The 17,501-nt window shown below is 41.4% G+C and overlaps 1 protein-coding gene across 4 annotated transcripts in view; it reads left to right on the top strand.

Annotated features, from left to right (window-relative positions):
- Positions 1–17,501, top strand: part of ABCG1 (ATP binding cassette subfamily G member 1) — a 52,908-nt gene that overhangs the window by 23,129 nt on the left and 12,278 nt on the right. For 3 of the 4 annotated variants that reach the window (XM_039553111.1, XM_039553098.1, XM_039553103.1), the window contains 7 exons: positions 10,011–10,128; positions 10,874–11,006; positions 12,418–12,468; positions 14,516–14,661; positions 15,318–15,441; positions 16,532–16,646; positions 17,349–17,497. In XM_039553111.1, the coding sequence (XP_039409045.1) occupies positions 10,011–10,128; positions 10,874–11,006; positions 12,418–12,468; positions 14,516–14,661; positions 15,318–15,441; positions 16,532–16,646; positions 17,349–17,497 (836 nt within the window). Of the gene's footprint in view, positions 1–6,715; positions 6,790–10,010; positions 10,129–10,873; positions 11,007–12,417; positions 12,469–14,515; positions 14,662–15,317; positions 15,442–16,531; positions 16,647–17,348; positions 17,498–17,501 lie in introns of those variants that run through there. The other variant, XM_019282979.3, reaches the window with a different exon arrangement.

The following is a 17,501-nucleotide window of genomic DNA, read 5'->3' as shown; positions in this document are numbered from 1 at the left end:
CATCACATTCCAGTTTAACCTGGAGTTTGGGATGAAGATCACAGAAGGCTTTTCTTTGTGCACCAAGCTCTTCGGACCAGATACTGCCACGAGGCCAAATTTGGAGTAAAGAGATGCTAAATAACTTCAGCTGCTTCTGCTGTAACTCTAGAAAGCCCCAGGGCTCCCTTCTAACCCTCACACAGCTGGGTAGGAGGAAAGAGCCAAAGTTTTACTTTTGCTTTTTTCCCTGCCCACCTTCTTGCTCTGGGTGCGCGTGAGTGGGGAGGCTGGGAGGAGGGAGGGGGAGATTCACAGTGAAGGGGGACTCTGAACATCAGCACAGGAGAGCCAGAGCAGTGTTCTCTGAGGGAGGAAGGTGTTTTCTTTCACTCTGCTGCAGAATGACCCAGCTGGATCCAAGCTTGGCAGGGAAGGCAGATGGGGCAGTTCAGTTCAGAACAGCTGCTGGGATATTTCAGAGTATCTCCTACTTGAAGATTTTTTTTTTTTTTTTTTTGAAAGGAAGGGGCTGTTGGGAAGGGTTCTGGTTTTATTTGTTTGGAAAACTGTGAATAACACTATTTGTACCTTGATGTATGAAGGTACTGCAATTATAAGAAATTGCTTTCTGCCTGATTGTCACACGTAAACAGCTTTCATCTCACAGTGTATCAGGCTCGTGACTTCGGTTTGTCATTCGAGGGAATGTGTCAGCCTTTCATTTCGAATTGGGCTGGCTCTTCTTTTGTCAGGAAAGACCTTTCCTGTGGGCTTAAGTAACAGAAACAAAGGCAATTAAAAAAAAAAAAAAGGCAGCAAAAGCAATTATCAAACAAAGATGAGGCTATGGATATTACTTGGAAAGGACAATTCTACTAGATTCAGAAGAAAGATGAAGCTGTGCGTCATTCATATTTTTTTTCCTCCTTTCATATTTCCTAAGGGTTGAAGATAAATTAGGGTAGCTATTTTCTGTGCAGGCAAAGTACAAGCTATGCCCCAGATCTCCAAAATGCTTCAACATGTAAATACTGCTTCTGGAGGCATCAGGTCCTGCTGCAAGTAGAGATTTATTTGCATTCATGTTTGAAGGTTACTTTCGTTCATTGACCTATTTAATTGTCGTTCTCTATCCCCGGCTGCAGGCATATGGCTCCATGTGCCTGTGGAAGGAAGAGGAGCAGCAGCTTTAACTCTCTCAGGCAGAAACATTCAACAGAAAAAACAACAAGAACTGAATCTTAACATGGATGGAACATGATAATAATAAAATAATAACAATAATAAAAATAGTAACAAGAATGACAACAACAAGAATAAGAATAATACCCCTGGACCCACATGTAATGGTAATCACGCTGTAAACCCCAGTGGAAGGCTGGAACTGTGCTGCAGGACCAAATAAAGGGAGACACAAAAGGTGAATACAAGGAAACACAGGTTACTTAGATGCTTCTGCTCTGGTCATAACCAGAAAAACCACAGAATTAAATGGGGCTGGCACAAACCCAGCATGGCTGGGAGGTGTGACCAGTAGTAGCAGGAGCACGGAGGTTTGCCCCAGTATTGGTGACACTCTGTTCCTCTCTTCTGTTGGAGGAACATGTCTCAAGAAAATCTGTGAATTCTGTGTCCACCTGCAGACACTTCAGTTTTCTGTCCCTTGGAGGTGTGGGTTCTCCAAACAAGGGGAGCGGGGTTGTGTAGTCTGTTAAACCTTCAAACTCGAAATCAGGGGGTTGCAGAGCTTGCAAGCCTAACAGGGTGTCGCATCTAATTAGTTATTCTGAGGAAGAGCAGCATTCAGATACTAAAATAATGTGATGAGCAGCCAGGATAATAGAGAAAGAGCAAGGTGCACATAACTCTTATTGCAGAGTTTCAAAGGAGTGGAATCTCTACTTAGTCAGGGCTTTTTTTGTTTGACTGCACAATGTGAACTGTCACATCCAGTGTCTTGCATAAGTTTAATATCTAGTCCAGGGATCTGAGGGAACAATGAAATTAAAGGACTTTTCAGATTCTGTATAACCTACAGCTTGGTGTAAGATTCTCCCTGTGCTAGAACTCAGTATCTTGCCTGGTGTGTCATCTTCTCATCCTTCTCTTTTATTATACAACATGACCTACAGTTGCTGGGGATTTTGTGTCATGAATCTTGGCTTGGGGGTTTACAGTTGCCCTTTAGGCTCCAATTTGCTGTGTCTTTTTCTGACTTGCCACAGAAGGAAGTTACTGCTCAGCACAAATGAAGTATACTGGTGTCAAACGTTAGGCATTCACACAAACAAAATTCAAAATCTGCTTTTAAGTTTGTCCTCAAACATTTAGTTTTGATTAACATCTCATCTTCCAAAGCACATTTGGATTTTTCAGGCTCTGAGATGGGTTAAGTTTGAACCCAGTGCTACCAGTACTGCACTGTGTACTGGAGCTGGTGGATGGCTTGAAGAAAAAATGTGTGAACTGTCCCCAGTTATCAGAGTGCAAAGTAAGGCATTAAAGACAGAGTTAAAACACAGTATCTGATACCTTTGAACAGCCTGAACATGGCCAGGCTGCTCTTCTTGATGAGTTCCCAGGGAGCATCTGAAGGTGTGGAGTTCCAACCCAGCCTGAAGATTGGGAGTGTGCAGTTGCTGTGCTTAGTTGCTGCAATTGTGCAAGCAAATGAGGGACCATGATCAAACTGACATTTAAACCCACAGAAAAGATCCTAAAGTCAGCCATCATTTCTTTGGCAGTGGATGGGATTTCTCACAGCATCGAGAGGCTGGGTGTCTCAACTAAGCTAATTGTCCTAAACTCCCACTGTAGTTAAGAGAGAGGCTCTTCCAGAGGGTTTTTTATCCCTTCCCAGAACAGGAATTCCAAATGAATGGAATTAATCACCAGTTTGGTGTGCCAGTTCCTATCCACTGATAATTTATGGGCCCTAGAAATGAATTTAGGTTAAGCATCAAACATTTAGATGTGTCAAATTAGGTAGATTGAACACTCCAAGCCTTGCTGTGAGCACGGGCTAAGCCCTGCATCTGAGTTAGGACTAATCCACCCCATGACCACTAAGTGGGAAATCGGCTGTGGATCAAGAGCAAAATGTTTAAGAAGACCTGCCTGTGGGCTATATTAAGAAATGCCATTTAGTCCACTACAAAGAAAGAGCTTTGCTGCCCACAGGGGGTTTTCTTTTTGGTTTTTTTTTCATAAATCTTGAAACACTTATTATTTTAGGTTGTGAGGAATGAATTCCTCATTTCTGAATTGGAGTGAACTGTGAGGCAGAGGAACTCGATTTGGTTACTTCAAGTACTCACTTGGCTTTTCTGCCCTTTCTGTCCTGATGTTTTGGTGCCTGGCATGCTGTTTTATAGACATTTACATAACGAAGGTCGTTTCTCTGAGGCAAGGTACAAGAATACATTACAATTGCAAATTCCCTTAATTGTCCTAAAGCAGGGCTCAGAGCTTAAACAATGGAAAATCCTATTGTTCAGTGTCCCTGAGAGACTGTGAACAGAACAGAAATATGTGGATGTGTTGATTCTAAAACTAGAGTGAGAAAATGACTGGTAAAAAGGCTTATTCACTTGTGATGTACAAGGGATGGCAGAAGTCATGAGCCAATGACATATGAGTTCACATGTAGGTTTTATTTGGTAGGCTTAAACATGTTTATTATTTCTCGTGTGAGTTTGCCCCTCCAGGCTTTACAGAGGTACAGTTCAAGCCAGTATAAAATTAGGAAGGTGCCTGTTATTAAAGCAATATATTTTTTCACTCTGTTTGTCAGGAAGGCTGTTTCTGTCCCCCGGATTTTCTGGGAATTAAAAGATGCCATTTTTCTTCCCAAGTACCTGTACCTGTAATTCACTTTAACTTAAGCTTGTTTGAACTCAGTGTGGAGCTTGGGAAAGAAACCTCCATTTAAATAATCCCCATCAAGAGGGTTTTTAAAATTCAAATTATTTAAATAATCATCAGCTGATACAGATAATCCCTTTCACCTGAGAATTTACAAACTGAAACATCTACAAACCCTGTTGATAGCAGGGAGAGGAAAGTGTTCTGTACTCAAGTAGTGGGTGAGGAACAGGGTGCTCTGGTTGGTTAAAGCAGAATTAGAAATATATGGGAAACATCTCCCATACTGAGATATCTCTGACTGTATTCCGGTTTAAGGAAACACCCTGCCTTTGATCCAACACTGGTTTAGGTGAAAAGCCCCAAATTATTTCATTTTATCATGGGATGAAGCAGATTGGTGTAGTCCGTTCTAGTAAACACAAATATGCTTTTCTGTGAAAATGGCTTCATAGGAGTGAAAAAAGGGCTGAGATGCAGAAAGTGAGTAATAGATTGAGAAGGAGCAGGCAAGAGAATTTTTTTCTGGCGTATTTACGCCTGGGTGTATGGAAAAGGATGATGTAGCAATGATAAAGAAAAATGTTTAGTAGCCAATGTTTTATTACATCTCCAAATGTAAATCTGGCCTTGAGCTGTTTCCTCTTTGTGAGTGTGTTTCTCATCTTGTGCCCCTCTGTAGAGTTTCTGCCAGTATTCCCAGCTGTTCAGTTTTGTGATAGAAATCTAAAGAGTCTACAAATGAAATGTCTGACAGGTCACATGAGGATGTTTTCAACATCTGGGTGGACTTCTGCAAGCTCTTTCTCTCAGCCAGAAGTCACTAACTCTCCCTTCAATATGATATGGGACCAAGTTACCCTGTTCTTCCCTTACTTGTGCAGTTGTTGTCCAGTTCATAATCCAGGGAATGGCCTTTGGCCATCGAGGTGTGACTCTGGTGAATCTCAGAGGCAGAAGCAAAGTCATTAATTTTCGAGGAGCATTTTTCCTTACTCCTGCCTCAAGGGGAAAGATGCAGATGTCACACCTTTATTCCACTTTCCCTTATTTCAGTTTTGGGTTGGAGAATTCCCCTGGACTTCTGCATAAGTTTGGGGATTTCTTAATTGATACAAGAGGAGGTGAGATGAGGGCTGAGCCTATAAACTTTAGAATAGGAAAGTACAATGGGGATTCTTTAATGGGTCAATGTACAGTGCCAAGAAATTGCTGCAGTTTCTCGCCGTGATTTAAGAAACAATTTGGCTGATGGTACAGTAAGAGAACAAATTTGTGTGTTGAAATTTAAACTGCTGTTTAAAAAGTATGTTTCTTGTTGAAAGCATTAAAGTAAGGCATGGTAGCAATACAGTACTTGCCAGAGATGTCTTCTGTATTTCCAACAGGATACTTCTCAGAAGAAATATATCCGATCTTAAAACAGCACCACAAAAAGATGCAGAAATATAGTCCTTGTATAATTATTTTATTTTTGATAAAGGAATGCTTCATTTCTGCCTGGCTGGGAGTGTGGAAAGAGCAGGTTATGATGTCTCTGGTTTTGATTTTTAAGTGCCAAATGCTGATTTCTTTGTGGCTCAGTTTCCAGTTGTTTATAGTTTTGCCAAACTCGTGCTGTTTGAGTTGAAATTTCCTGTGTTACCTTTTACTTCAGTAAATGTTCTGAGAAACCTTTGAGCCATTTCAGACCAGTGGTGCTTGCAGGGCACCAGCAGCGATTTCTTGCCACCAGAAGAGCTTGTGATGAAAGAGAAACAGTTCAAATACATTGGGAAGGGCAAATCTTGCTCTAATTGCCTGCTGTGCTCACCCGGGACCTGAGACGGGGTCTGGGTGCCTATTGATGGGAGGCAGAAGTAGGTTACAACACCTAGAAACTTCCAGGAGTCTGTGTGACATTTCTCTGAGTAACAAATGAGTATTACTGACAACGGAATGCAAATGAATGAAGCATTTCAGTCAAAAACCTAGAGGTGGTATTTACCTGAGGAAATTCACTGTGAGGTAGGAGTGAGTTTTGGTTATGTTTTTATTGGTGCTGATTCAGACACATCCTGAAGCGTGTACTCTTACCCTGAGGATAAGGAGGGGATAGCTTGCTTCTTTCCAGATTAATCGTGATTTCTGTGGGAATGGTAAAACCAGATCACTCCATAAATCTCTGTAAAATCCATGAGGAAGCAGGTAAAACCATCAACACATTTCTCCCATGCTCATTCCAGTAGTAAAAATTTTGTTGGCTTGAGCAAGGAGAGCTCCCTTAGAATCTTCATCAGAGACACAAGGTCACCTCTGTCCACTCACTGGAAAAGGGGCTGCCATGGGCTCTGTGCTGCTTCCAGGCAAGGAGGGAATTCCAGTTCTGGAACGGGGTCTGGTCAGCCCAGGCAGGTGGTTCAGCTGTGAAACTGATCAAGTATCACTGTGCCTCATGTTTGATTGAATAGGAAATCCTAACATGGAAAAACAGAACACATTCTGCTTCTCTGGAGAAGCATTTGTGCTCTGGAATGTAATGTGAGGAGAAATTAAGACCAAGAAGTTTTGTACCGCTAGAATTTTCTGTTTCAGTTTTGATTTCTTTCTGCTGCGTTCTGTTTTTAGGGGGTTGGGCTGAGAAATCTGCTGAGGGGTTGTTCTGGTTCGTTACGGCGTGTTAATGTCAAAGCCCTATTTTAAGTAGTTCTTGAAAACTGATGTTAAGATTCCCACGGGTATCAGCCCTTAAATACATACTTTTAAAGGTTATGTCACGCTAACTTCAGGAGGGGACACTGGAAAACTGAAAGATCCATGCTGATGAAATTGAAACAGTTTCAGGAGAAGTGAAAAATGAGAAAGTCACAATGCTGAACTTGTTCTTGGTGTAAGTCCGGTCCAAAGGGAGAGTGCTGCTGTGGTGCTGGAACTGAGTGGCTCATGATGTGCCTCCACCTTGGGGTGAGTTGGCCTTGAGATCCAGTCTTCCATTAAACTCTGCTGTATCCAAACTCATTGCTGCAGGGACTGAGGAAAACGAGGTGGGCTGGGATTGAAAGTAGTGAGAAATTCCTGATATATGGCAGATGGACGTGAAACAGTCCCTGTACTGTGAGAATACAATCCCCTCCAAATGCATAATCTGTTCCTTGTGAAAGACATGTGGCCCAATATAGAAGTTTTAGGTCAACTGATTCAGTTGAAGATTAGCCTCAATATTCTGAAAGAGAAGACTGTGGTTACTTAGGGACTTTAATTCCTCATAAAGGATTATACTGGGGCACCACACTACTGCCGCGGTGTCAAATCTTTTTGTGGGTTTGCTAAATTAACCTTTGTAATAGAAAAACTTATTATGCACTTCCAGTCAAAGGAAGAGACGGGTTTGAGTTTGTAGCAACTTAAAATGCCAGAGATTGGGATCCTAATCTAAAATTCATAAGTTTGGGGCTTTTATTTCTTCTTAAAGCTATTTCTCTACTGTATTGCAAATGACTTGCTGAGAATTTTAGGAAGAATTTTTTCATGGAAAGGGTGGTCAAGCATTGGAACAGGCTGCCCAGGGAGGTGGTAGAGTCCCCATCCCCGGAGGTGTTCAAGGAACGACTGGATGTGGCACTCAGTGCTCTGTGCTGGTTGGCAGGGTGGTGATCAGTCAAAGCTTGGACTTGACGATCTTGGAGGTCTTTTTCAAGCTGATTCTGTCTCTTTGTGAGGATCCCTGCTCTGGTTTAACACAGTGTGTGGGATACTCAAAATGGAATCCTCCATCAGAGAGGCTGAAACACATGCAGGTCCTGAGGGGGAAGGTACTGCACTTAAAGGTAAACTGATCATCATTCGTGAAACTCTGTTTGGAAAAGTGGCTTTAATGTGTGTAGTGTTAAATCTCGCAGTCATACATAGGGAGGTTTCAGTTTTAGGTAATGATACCTATGTTACCATGTGTTTGCAGCTGCTGAGTTTGTGTTTTAGGTTGCATGTCCCTCGTGGATGGCAGTACACATTTTTTTATCCTCCCTCGAGAGTTCGTGCAACATTTACTGCGTGGGTGCATAATGCAAGTAATTGGTGTTACGTTCTAGTATTGGAGTCCCTTCCAGGGACTTGGGAGGGAGCTGGTTCTCGTTACACCGAAGGGGTAGAATAAAGGACTTTGTCCCTACAGATCCTGTTTGTTAAAATATTGCTGTGTCTGAAGGATCTGATTGTTCCTTGCACTTTCCCTTCAGATGCTGATGTGGGTGGTGGCTTTGGTGTGAAGGACAAGCCGGCTGACCTTGTGGGGGTGCCATGGATTTCTCTCTCCGAAGTCGCTGTTGCTTTTGATGGATTGTCCTTGCTTTTGTTTTCAGGACTTGTGCCATAAACAGGCAACGTGGATACTCTGCTATTTTCATACCCATGTTGCCTCGTGGCTTCAAAACCTGTTGTTTCCTTTAGATCCAGGGCAAGATTTAGAGTGAAAAATTATTGGCCTGTTTAGAAAAAGGTGCTCGAGAAATTGGCTATTTTGATACATTTAGTCAATTCCATTTTCTTGGACATTTGCCACAAAAACAGTAGGATCAGATAATTCTAGAGAGTTTTTGTGGCTGCTGCATTCCCCCTGGGCTGGGGTGTGCTCGGGGAAGAGGGTTTGCTGTGGATTTGGGAGGTCCCACAGCAGCGTGACAATGGTTTTTGGTGCAAAGTTTGCTCTCTTGTGGCATAGGAGGAGTGTGAACCGAGAATGGAGACAAGAAGAAAATTTAAAGAGAGTAAGTGGAGACGAAAACAAATTATCAAGTTAGGAAGAAATAGAAATCAGAAGAAGATAACCCACAATTTTTTTTTTTTTCCTAGGAGCTTGCAGACAATGTGATTTTTTTAGAGCATTTCCATGTTCCAGCTACAGCCTGTGCTGATGATCAGAGGTCTGGCATAGTTTACAAGTGGAATGTACATTCTGCCTGCACTTCCACCAGTGTGGCAAAATGGATTGCCAAATCCTGACTCAGCATGTAAATGGATTTTCTACCCTTCTGTTTTGGTTTTAATTGAACTACATAAACATTGTCAATATATGAGATTGTTTTTTTGGCACCCTACTTAGCATTTTTTATTATTAAATGCTTTAATTAGAAGCACCGATAATTAAAATAAAGTAAGCGAGCAAAAAAACCAAAAGGGAACGATCCTGAAAATTTTAAATGCTGGTCAGGCCTCTCTCCACCTTCCCCACACAGTTTTCATGCCTTTATGTGGAAATCCTGCAGGGCAAGGTGGATGCAACTGGTGCAAGTCTGTAATTCTCATTGGAGCCCAGTTTGCTTACACCTAGAGTAACATGGAGTTTAGGCTTTTAATAAAGGTTTACTGGCAAAGATAATTAACTCAGAAATATGTTGAAATACTTGAAGGAGATGATGATGTCACTCTAGAACATCCTTACCTGAGGATGTAATTACAGTGGCATGATATTTTGAAATGGATTAATCTAAAAAGAGAAAAAAGAAAACCCTGCATGTTCTTAATCTGGAATAAGTATTTCCCTAGAAATTGTTTTTACAGAGTTATTGTGGTCAGTCTCCCTGTCTAGGCAAGCCTTTAGAGTTCGCTTGGTAAGAGAGTCCTTGTGGTAAGAGAATGAAGTAGTTTGTGTGTCTCCTTTTGCTGTCTTTCTTGTCAAACCTCTTTTAGTGGGGAATGGACAAAGGAAAGGGGATTTGAGATCTCAGCTGTTGCTCTTTCTATAAGAAGTTGTTATTTTGGTGAGAGGGCGAATTTTAGCACTTTTAAGTGCAGTGATTGGAGGGCAGCCTGCTCCAGGACTGTGGAGTCATGTTTGCTGTGGAGTATTGGGTATTTTAACAGCATCCTAGTAAAATACTTTGAGAGGACACTTAGAGAATGGTAGCAAGACTTCATAGCCCTGTTCAAAAATCATCCTGCTGTGAAACAAAAGTGTGAGACCCTGTCATCCCACTGTACCATTTGTGTCATGGGAGGAAGCTGCTGTTTCCACTCACAATTTGGCTTCTGATAGTTATTGCATTATTGCAGAGTGCTGATGTTGGCATCAGCCTCCCAGGAGGCTCCTGTTAACGCCTGCTTGTCATCAATGTTCGGTGGAAATGAACTCCCATTGCTCCCCAGATGTGATTGTTAAGAGTTCAGTGAACTTTTCTTTTTTTTTCCAGGCTATAAGACCCTTTTGAAAGGAATTTCAGGGAAGTTCAGCAGTGGAGAACTCGTTGCAATTATGGGTCCTTCAGGAGCTGGGAAGTCAACGCTTATGAATATTCTGGCAGGATACAGGTCAGTACCAATGAAAATCCCAGGTTGAGATAAGATCACCGAGCCTGAGGGCTCCTTGGAGACAACACCAGAAGAAAGTGTAGCCTAGAGTTTGTTGAAAACAGGCACTTCAGAAATTTTGAATTATTCTTATTGCTTTTATTTTTTTCTCTGTGTCATGTTTTGGTCACTTGGGATTTATCTCTTAACAGGTCTGATCCAAAAATAAGAAGCAATTTAAAATCCAAAAAACACACATAAAGAAAATCTCCTTTTTTGGCTGTGTAACAAATCTGACTCAGTGTCTTCTGTTTGTGATATTTTTTAAATCACATAAACACTTGAAAAATCTACTCACCACTTCATAATGTTGATGTCTTCTTGACCAAACTGCAATGACTGAAGTAACTGTGCTTCATCTTTCTAAATCCCCTCTTGTATGGCCAAATACAAAGTGTTTCTGTCTTGCTGTCATTTGGGGCATAAGGAACAGGATAGAGAAACCTAAAAAAACCCCTACTTCAATGTCTTGATATTTTTTCAGATATTTCTACGCGACAGCACACATTTTGAGTAAAAATTTCAGCCACATGGCACGAAGCTTTGTATGAAGGAGAACATAATCATGAAATAAGTTAATTTCTGTCCAGTCTACCAAATCTATTTCGTAGTGGCAATAACAACCTAAGACTTCCACATGCTCAGTCACGTGGCAGCACAAGGGAAGGCAGGGTTCACCTCTGGTTATTTTGTTGTTTGGTTTCAGAGAGACGGGAATGAAAGGAGAAATCCTCATCAACGGGCAGCCCCGTGACCTGCGCTCTTTCCGCAAAGTCTCCTGCTACATCATGCAGGATGACATGCTCCTTCCTCACCTCACTGTCCAGGAAGCCATGATGGTGAGCTTTGTTTCTTACTCTAATTTATCTGAGCAGGGGAAAATGGAAAATGGTTTGTGTTGTGCCCTCGTTCTTAACTCCTGGCAGTGCCACAAGCTGTTATCTCTGTCTGATCCCGCTCAACGAAAGTTCTTGGAATTTGATGATGCCTTGAATTCCATTTCTGGCTCATCCATCTAGGGATTCTTTAGCTCTATAATTTCCAATTTGTGCCCAGCATTATGATTTGGAAGGAGATCTAAGTGTCTGCTCCTTAGATCTCCTAGAGAATGGAACCTGAAATTCTTCACAAACAAGCCTTTGTAGGGACCATCTGTTTGCTTGGGTGGTGGATGAGTAACCTCATCCCTCTCTCTCTTTCTCCCCATCTTTCATGTTCTGACTGAAAACTGTTATTTACGCTTCAATGTGATCTCTCTGCCACTTCTACTCTTTTGTGCCTTTTTTAAAATAAAGTCATTTTATAAAATCTCTTTCATTTCTTCAGGGAAAAAAAGCCAGGAACATAATAAGTGCAAGATGTACAGGGAATGTAAATTGTTCTCACTGGTTTTCATAGCATCAAGAGGTTTATGAATTGCCAACTTGACCAGTTAGTCTGGAAGTGTCTGTAGCTCAGCTTGAGAAATGAGCCAGTTTTTCTCAGAGGTTATTATCAAAATAAGGCTTAGGTTGCTCACACTGTGCCAGCTAAATTCACAAATTTCATGGCAAGAAGAAATCACTCCAGTGTTTATATGGCTAATTTTCTGCAAAGATTCCTTTCTGTGAGGAAGTTTTTCTTCTCTTTTGTTTACTTGAGTGTTTTCGTCAGAATCCCACGGGACCACTTTTGCAGAATTGGGCCCAGATTATAGTTGCTGTCTAAAATTAATCAATCAAGGCTCTGACAAAAAATAACTACTTAACAGTTTAATTGCTTTTAATAAAGGTTAATCATGATGTTTTGTGGGGCCGCCTCTCAGGATAGCAGATGACATCTTTCACAAGATTATTTATTTCTGTGCTCACTTGTTTGCATCCTGGAGAATGGCAGAGCTCAGTTATCCTTATAGTGGGAATGAAGCACAGATAAACTGTGTTTCTAGCATTTCCTGGGAAGTTCTTGGGTGTGCAAATTCTGTCACTGTCCCATCTTCCTCTCAAGCTCTTTGACTTTCATAATGGCCTTTTTTTCTAATACACTTTTTGTCAGGTGCTTTGCCTAAGTCAAATTTGAGTCAGTTATTTACTGTACAGAAAAATGTGATGCTTGTGACTGGAACATTGTAGGTCTACTTCAGATTTTCTGACTGGCTTGAAAGAAGCTGTTTAAATGGTGCCTTGGAGTGTTGTGCCTGAGACATCTGCTGTAACTGGTGGTTGTGCTTCAGACCAGATTAAAATCAAATTCCGTTGTTCTGCATTCCAGGTATCTGCTCATCTGAAACTTCAAGAGAAAGATGAAGGGAGGAGAGAAATGGTATGTACACTGCCCATCAGACTAGAATTTTGGGGGATGCCAAAGAGCTGTGGAGTGAGCTCTGTAAAGCAGACGTATTTTATCTAATACTGAATTGCACTGGACCTGTAATGACAGAATAAATCATAACCTCAAGGTTGACGTGTGTCACTAGGAGGGAATGTTCACTGCAGTCTCCATGAAAGCTGCTTTCACTACGAGACTGCAAAATTGTGAAAGATTTACTGAAATAAATTCACAGGTCTTGCAGGATTCCTGTTAATGCACCTTAGCATCTTGAATTCTCTTCCGTGCGTGTCTGAGGGCTCAGGCATCTCATGTGGGGGGAGATAAATCACCCAGCTGGACCTGCATGAGGAACTGTGCTCCTCTCATCCATCCATGGGGAAAAGTACAACTTCTCCTAAAAGGTGAAAACTATGGCAACTTCCTAGGTAGAGCAGCTGGTTTTGTGATTATCCTTTGTGTTTATTTTGAAATTGAAGCAACTGGCATTTCTTCAGACTCAAAAGAATCCTTGAAAATCAGAAGGGAAGCTTACAGGAATCAACTTGTGTTTGGTAAACACAGGTTGTTTTTTAATTGGAAAATGAATTTATATAGAAACAGCTGTTGATTTAGTTGTACTTTGGAAGCCTTGGTTCATTTACACATTGGTGAAGTTAGGCCAAGCAAGTTAATTCCCTTGTTCACACTGTCACTGTAATTACAAGCAGCTCTTTGAGGAAAATACTGTGCTGTGTTTATTCAACACATGTTAGAAGGATTTTCTGGTTAGTGTTAGAGGCCTGTGCAGGAGAAGATAATTCATTTTATTGTTGTAAATTCCAGTGTAAATGTTTATCACAGATAAATGTTATGAATTTATACACTCATGCTAGCAGGATTACAGACTCTTGTTTAAAGCAGGGGCAAGTGAAAATCCTCCAGTGAACCACAGTTTGTGTTTCTAGTTGACCTTGCTTGTGCTGCCTGGGCCCTGTTTACCCTTCCTAGAGATCAAGGGAATGAGGGAGTCAGGCTCTTTTCTCTGAGAACAAGGGTTAGTGCATTTTTTTTTTTTTTTTTTTTACTCCCTCTTAGTGGGAGAGGGAACTGCTGGAAATCAAAATCAGGACAAGCAAAGGGTCAGGCCCTGGTTGGTCTCACCAGTTTTCACCAGCTCAGACACTCTTTCTGGAAAACTCCCTCCATCCAAGCAGTTGGTACTTTGAGAAATGGTGGGCTCTGTTTCCTGAACTTAGGTGAAGTATTAAATGTCTGGGCTGCTTTCTGCCTTTGAAGTGGTAGATTTTGTTACTTGCATGAGCAGCGTAGCTCATGGATTCACTCATTTTTGTGTCCATGATTTTACTGATGCCAAAAAGCTATTCCCCTTATATAGGGCTACCAGACCAGATCTACAGTCGCTGAAACAGAAAAAATCATAGTGCCTGGGATGGTTCTGCTTTTGCTCCAAAAACCCAGGGACGAGCTGTGCCCTTCCTGAGGCTGTGCCTTGAGGAAATCCCGAACATCTGAGAATACCTGTGACAAATGAACTGACTCTGAGGGGAATGAAAACACTTGAAATCAATGACTGCACTTTAAAGAGGAGACTGTGGAGAACAGATGAGATAAAGGAGGTCACTGCTCTATAGAAACCACTGGTTTTTGTTATAGAGTCCCTTATAGAGACAACCCCAGAGTTCTGTTGAAAGAAGCTTCTTGGTTTCACTGTGCAATTTACCCCTCAAATGCTGCAAAACTCTTCTGATGTCAGTGTCATATCCATAAATATACAGCTATTGAAGAACCCATTTCCACTTCTTTTTCACCTCTTTACTGAGTGAGGTCATGTAGGACAAACAAGCAGAATTTGGGTCGAAACAGTAAGTGGTGGACTCTTAACACTGAGTCTAATAAATGCTACATTAGATGGAAAAAGGCTTTAAGTGTGTGGGTGATGAAACAAAGTCATGAGCTGGTTCACAATCTCCATGAAAATCAGTGAAGAGGCTGGAGGTTTTTTATGTTCTAACAACGTGGAATGTTCTGTTCCCTGCAGGTAAAGGAAATCCTGACAGCCCTTGGTTTGCTGACATGTGCTAACACGAGGACTGGGAGTCTTTCTGGAGGCCAGAGAAAGCGTCTTGCCATTGCTTTGGAGCTGGTGAACAACCCTCCTGTCATGTTCTTCGATGAGCCAACCAGGTACTTCAAGGCCAAAAATTAAAGATAGACAAATATGGTTTTACAAAGTAGAACAGCACTGCAGAAAAGTTATTCACCTCTAACTCCTTGGAAAAGGCTCATTTTGTGTTGCCTGCAAGCACTGAATAAGGCCAAGAAATAATTTGCTTTGGGTACTTAGTGCCTTGGGTCACTGCCGCAACTGCTGGACTGTGGGGCTATAAATAATATTTAAAGCAGACACAAACTGCAGCAGGAAGGAAGAGAGAGAGAAAAATATTGTGGCATGGATTTCTTTTTCAAGCGAAGACAGCTTGAATATAAACATTTTAAAATGTGACTTTTGGTAATGAATGTGATCAGTCTGGGAGGAGGCTGGGAAAGCTATGAATATGTATCTATTCATTAAAGTTAGGAGCATTTACATCTGCAGCCCTAAGATGTAGAAGTCCCTTAAGGCAGCTTTGAGAATATTCTTTTTCATTCTCAGGCATGCTTCCAACATAATTAAAAGCCTGATGGAGAAATACAAGCATAAGGTTGGCATATGATAAAATTAAACTGCTACAGAGAAAAGTTGTAAAAGGACAATAATGAGAGACCAAGTAGCAAATGCATGTGCCAGTTTTGAGTGGTGCCTGTGGATAACAAACTTCTCTTTGGTTTTTTTTTCTCAGTGGCTTGGATAGTGCATCATGTTTTCAGGTGGTGTCTCTGATGAAGGCTTTGGCCCAGGGTGGCAGGTCCATCATCTGCACCATTCACCAGCCCAGTGCAAAACTGTTTGAGCTCTTTGACCAGGTATTGCTCTCAAACTTCCTCTTGATGTGTAGTTTAGGTAGGTTGTGCTTTCAAGGCTACGCTCTTTGATCAAAAACATGAATAATTCCAGTTGGTGGTTACAAATCAGATAAAGAAGTTAAAGAAATAAGAGCAGAACATACTTTTTGATTATGGTTTTCTCCTTCTTATCTGCATGTTTCCTTTATTTACGTGTCGTCTTTGTGAAGAATCTGGCTGTTAGGTTTGTGAAATCGTGATTTTTGCACTGCTGATTATCATGCCTTCACCCAGCACTGCTCCTGTGCACAGGGCTGTCACTGAAGTACCTTAGAGCAATATAAAAGCAGGAGAGCTGCAGTGTCAATGTCTGCAATGTTGCAAGTACATGTTCTCAGCCTAGATACACAGGTGTAGATTGAGAAGAGGTAGTTCACATGAAATAATAATAATAATCGAATTTAGTACTGAAAATTAATTGAAATTAAGTCAGTTGGAGAACTTTTCTCCAACCTAACAATGGGATGTGGACTGTGTGTGTTTAGATTAGATAAAAATGTACTTCAGTCGTGTTGGAGGATTTAGATTAATCCTGTGAGAGCTGAGAGAAAACCTCCACCACCACAGGTGAACAAACTCTTGCAGATTGCCAGTCTGGCAGGGAGGTTTATTTAAAGTCAACAGTGTGGCTAAAAATGAGAGTGATCGAGCTGTTTGCTGTTGCTGTGCTGTCCCAGCTCTCCTTCCATTCCTGCAGTCACCAGCCTCGTCTCCCAGCCCAAAATATCCATAATGTGTGGAAATTAGATGGCTTGGCTCTCCAGCTCCTTGCCTATTTTCAGCGTGTGCCAAAGGCTGGAATTAGTGTGTTTCTGTGCTAATGTGCTCCACGTCCTGGAGGCAACGTGTGCAGAATTCAAACCTCAGGCATTCAGTTTTCCGTTAGTCGTGATTCCATGCAGAGTTAATTTCAAGTGGTGACAGATCTTCCCAAGGTGTTCTTCCCACAGGGACAAGGAGATGTTATTAGGCAACAGGTTCAAATATTTTGGTACTATTTCAGTTTTTTTCTTATTTCTTTTCTTTTTTTTCTTTTCTTCTCGTTTCCCAGCTCTATGTTCTAAGTCAAGGTCAATGCATTTACCGTGGGAAGGTAACAAACCTCGTCCCTTACTTGAGAGATTTGGGGTTGAATTGCCCAACCTACCACAACCCAGCAGATTTTGGTAAGGACAACGTGAATAGTTTATTTCATTTATTTTGTATTTTGTCAGCACCCTCAGGGTAATGGGGACCATGGTGTGATTTATACTTCTGTACATATATTCTTTTGTGTGTGTGTTCATATATGTACCAAAATTCAAAATAAAATTAATCAGATTTTTTTTTTTCCTAAGTAATTTGAATGCCATCTAGTGGTACAGTTCAGTGAATATTTCTGTGTGATGGAAGTCAAAGTTCAGGAAATGAAAGATAAAGCATATTCTTTAGTGCTTCATAGTAACTAATGTTAATGGCTTTTTTAAGTGGGCCCAGTATTCTGCTTGGTTTTTTTTTATCTTGAGCAGTACCACTGTGGTATTGTACAGATAAGAGCATTGAGGGGTTTTCAGTGCTGTTTCTTAATTCCAAAAAAAGCGGAAAGTGCCACAAAAATAGGCTTTTGTCATTTTTTGTTACCTGTATTCACTGCCTTTCCTCTGAAATGCTTCCTTTAACTTCCAGGATGAAGAGACCTCCCTGAAGATTTGTGGAAAGATGTATTTAAATGTTGTTTGTATAGATAAGAATTTGCACGTGGCATTTTTAAAGCCTGTACTGAAAAAACTCTTGTTTTTTTCAGTGCTGCAGCATCAGTGGGATTTAATAACAAGGCTTGTACCTGGTGAGCAGTGCAAAGCAGTAACTTAAACCCTCTGTTTTTGTAGTTATGGAAGTGGCCTCGGGTGAGTACGGGGACCAGAACAGCCGCCTGGTCAGGGCCGTGAGGGAGAGGATTTGTGACACGGACTACAAGAGAGACATGGGTGGGGAGAACGAGCTGAACCCCTTCCTCTGGCACCGGCCCTCTGAAGAGGTAT

The sequence above is a fragment of the Corvus cornix genome, chromosome 1 (genome assembly GCF_000738735.6).
Source record: "Corvus cornix cornix isolate S_Up_H32 chromosome 1, ASM73873v5, whole genome shotgun sequence".
Lineage (NCBI taxonomy): Eukaryota > Metazoa > Chordata > Aves > Passeriformes > Corvidae > Corvus > Corvus cornix.
The sequence above is the reverse complement of the archived record's forward strand: the minus strand, read 5'-3'. Positions and strand labels throughout refer to the sequence as shown.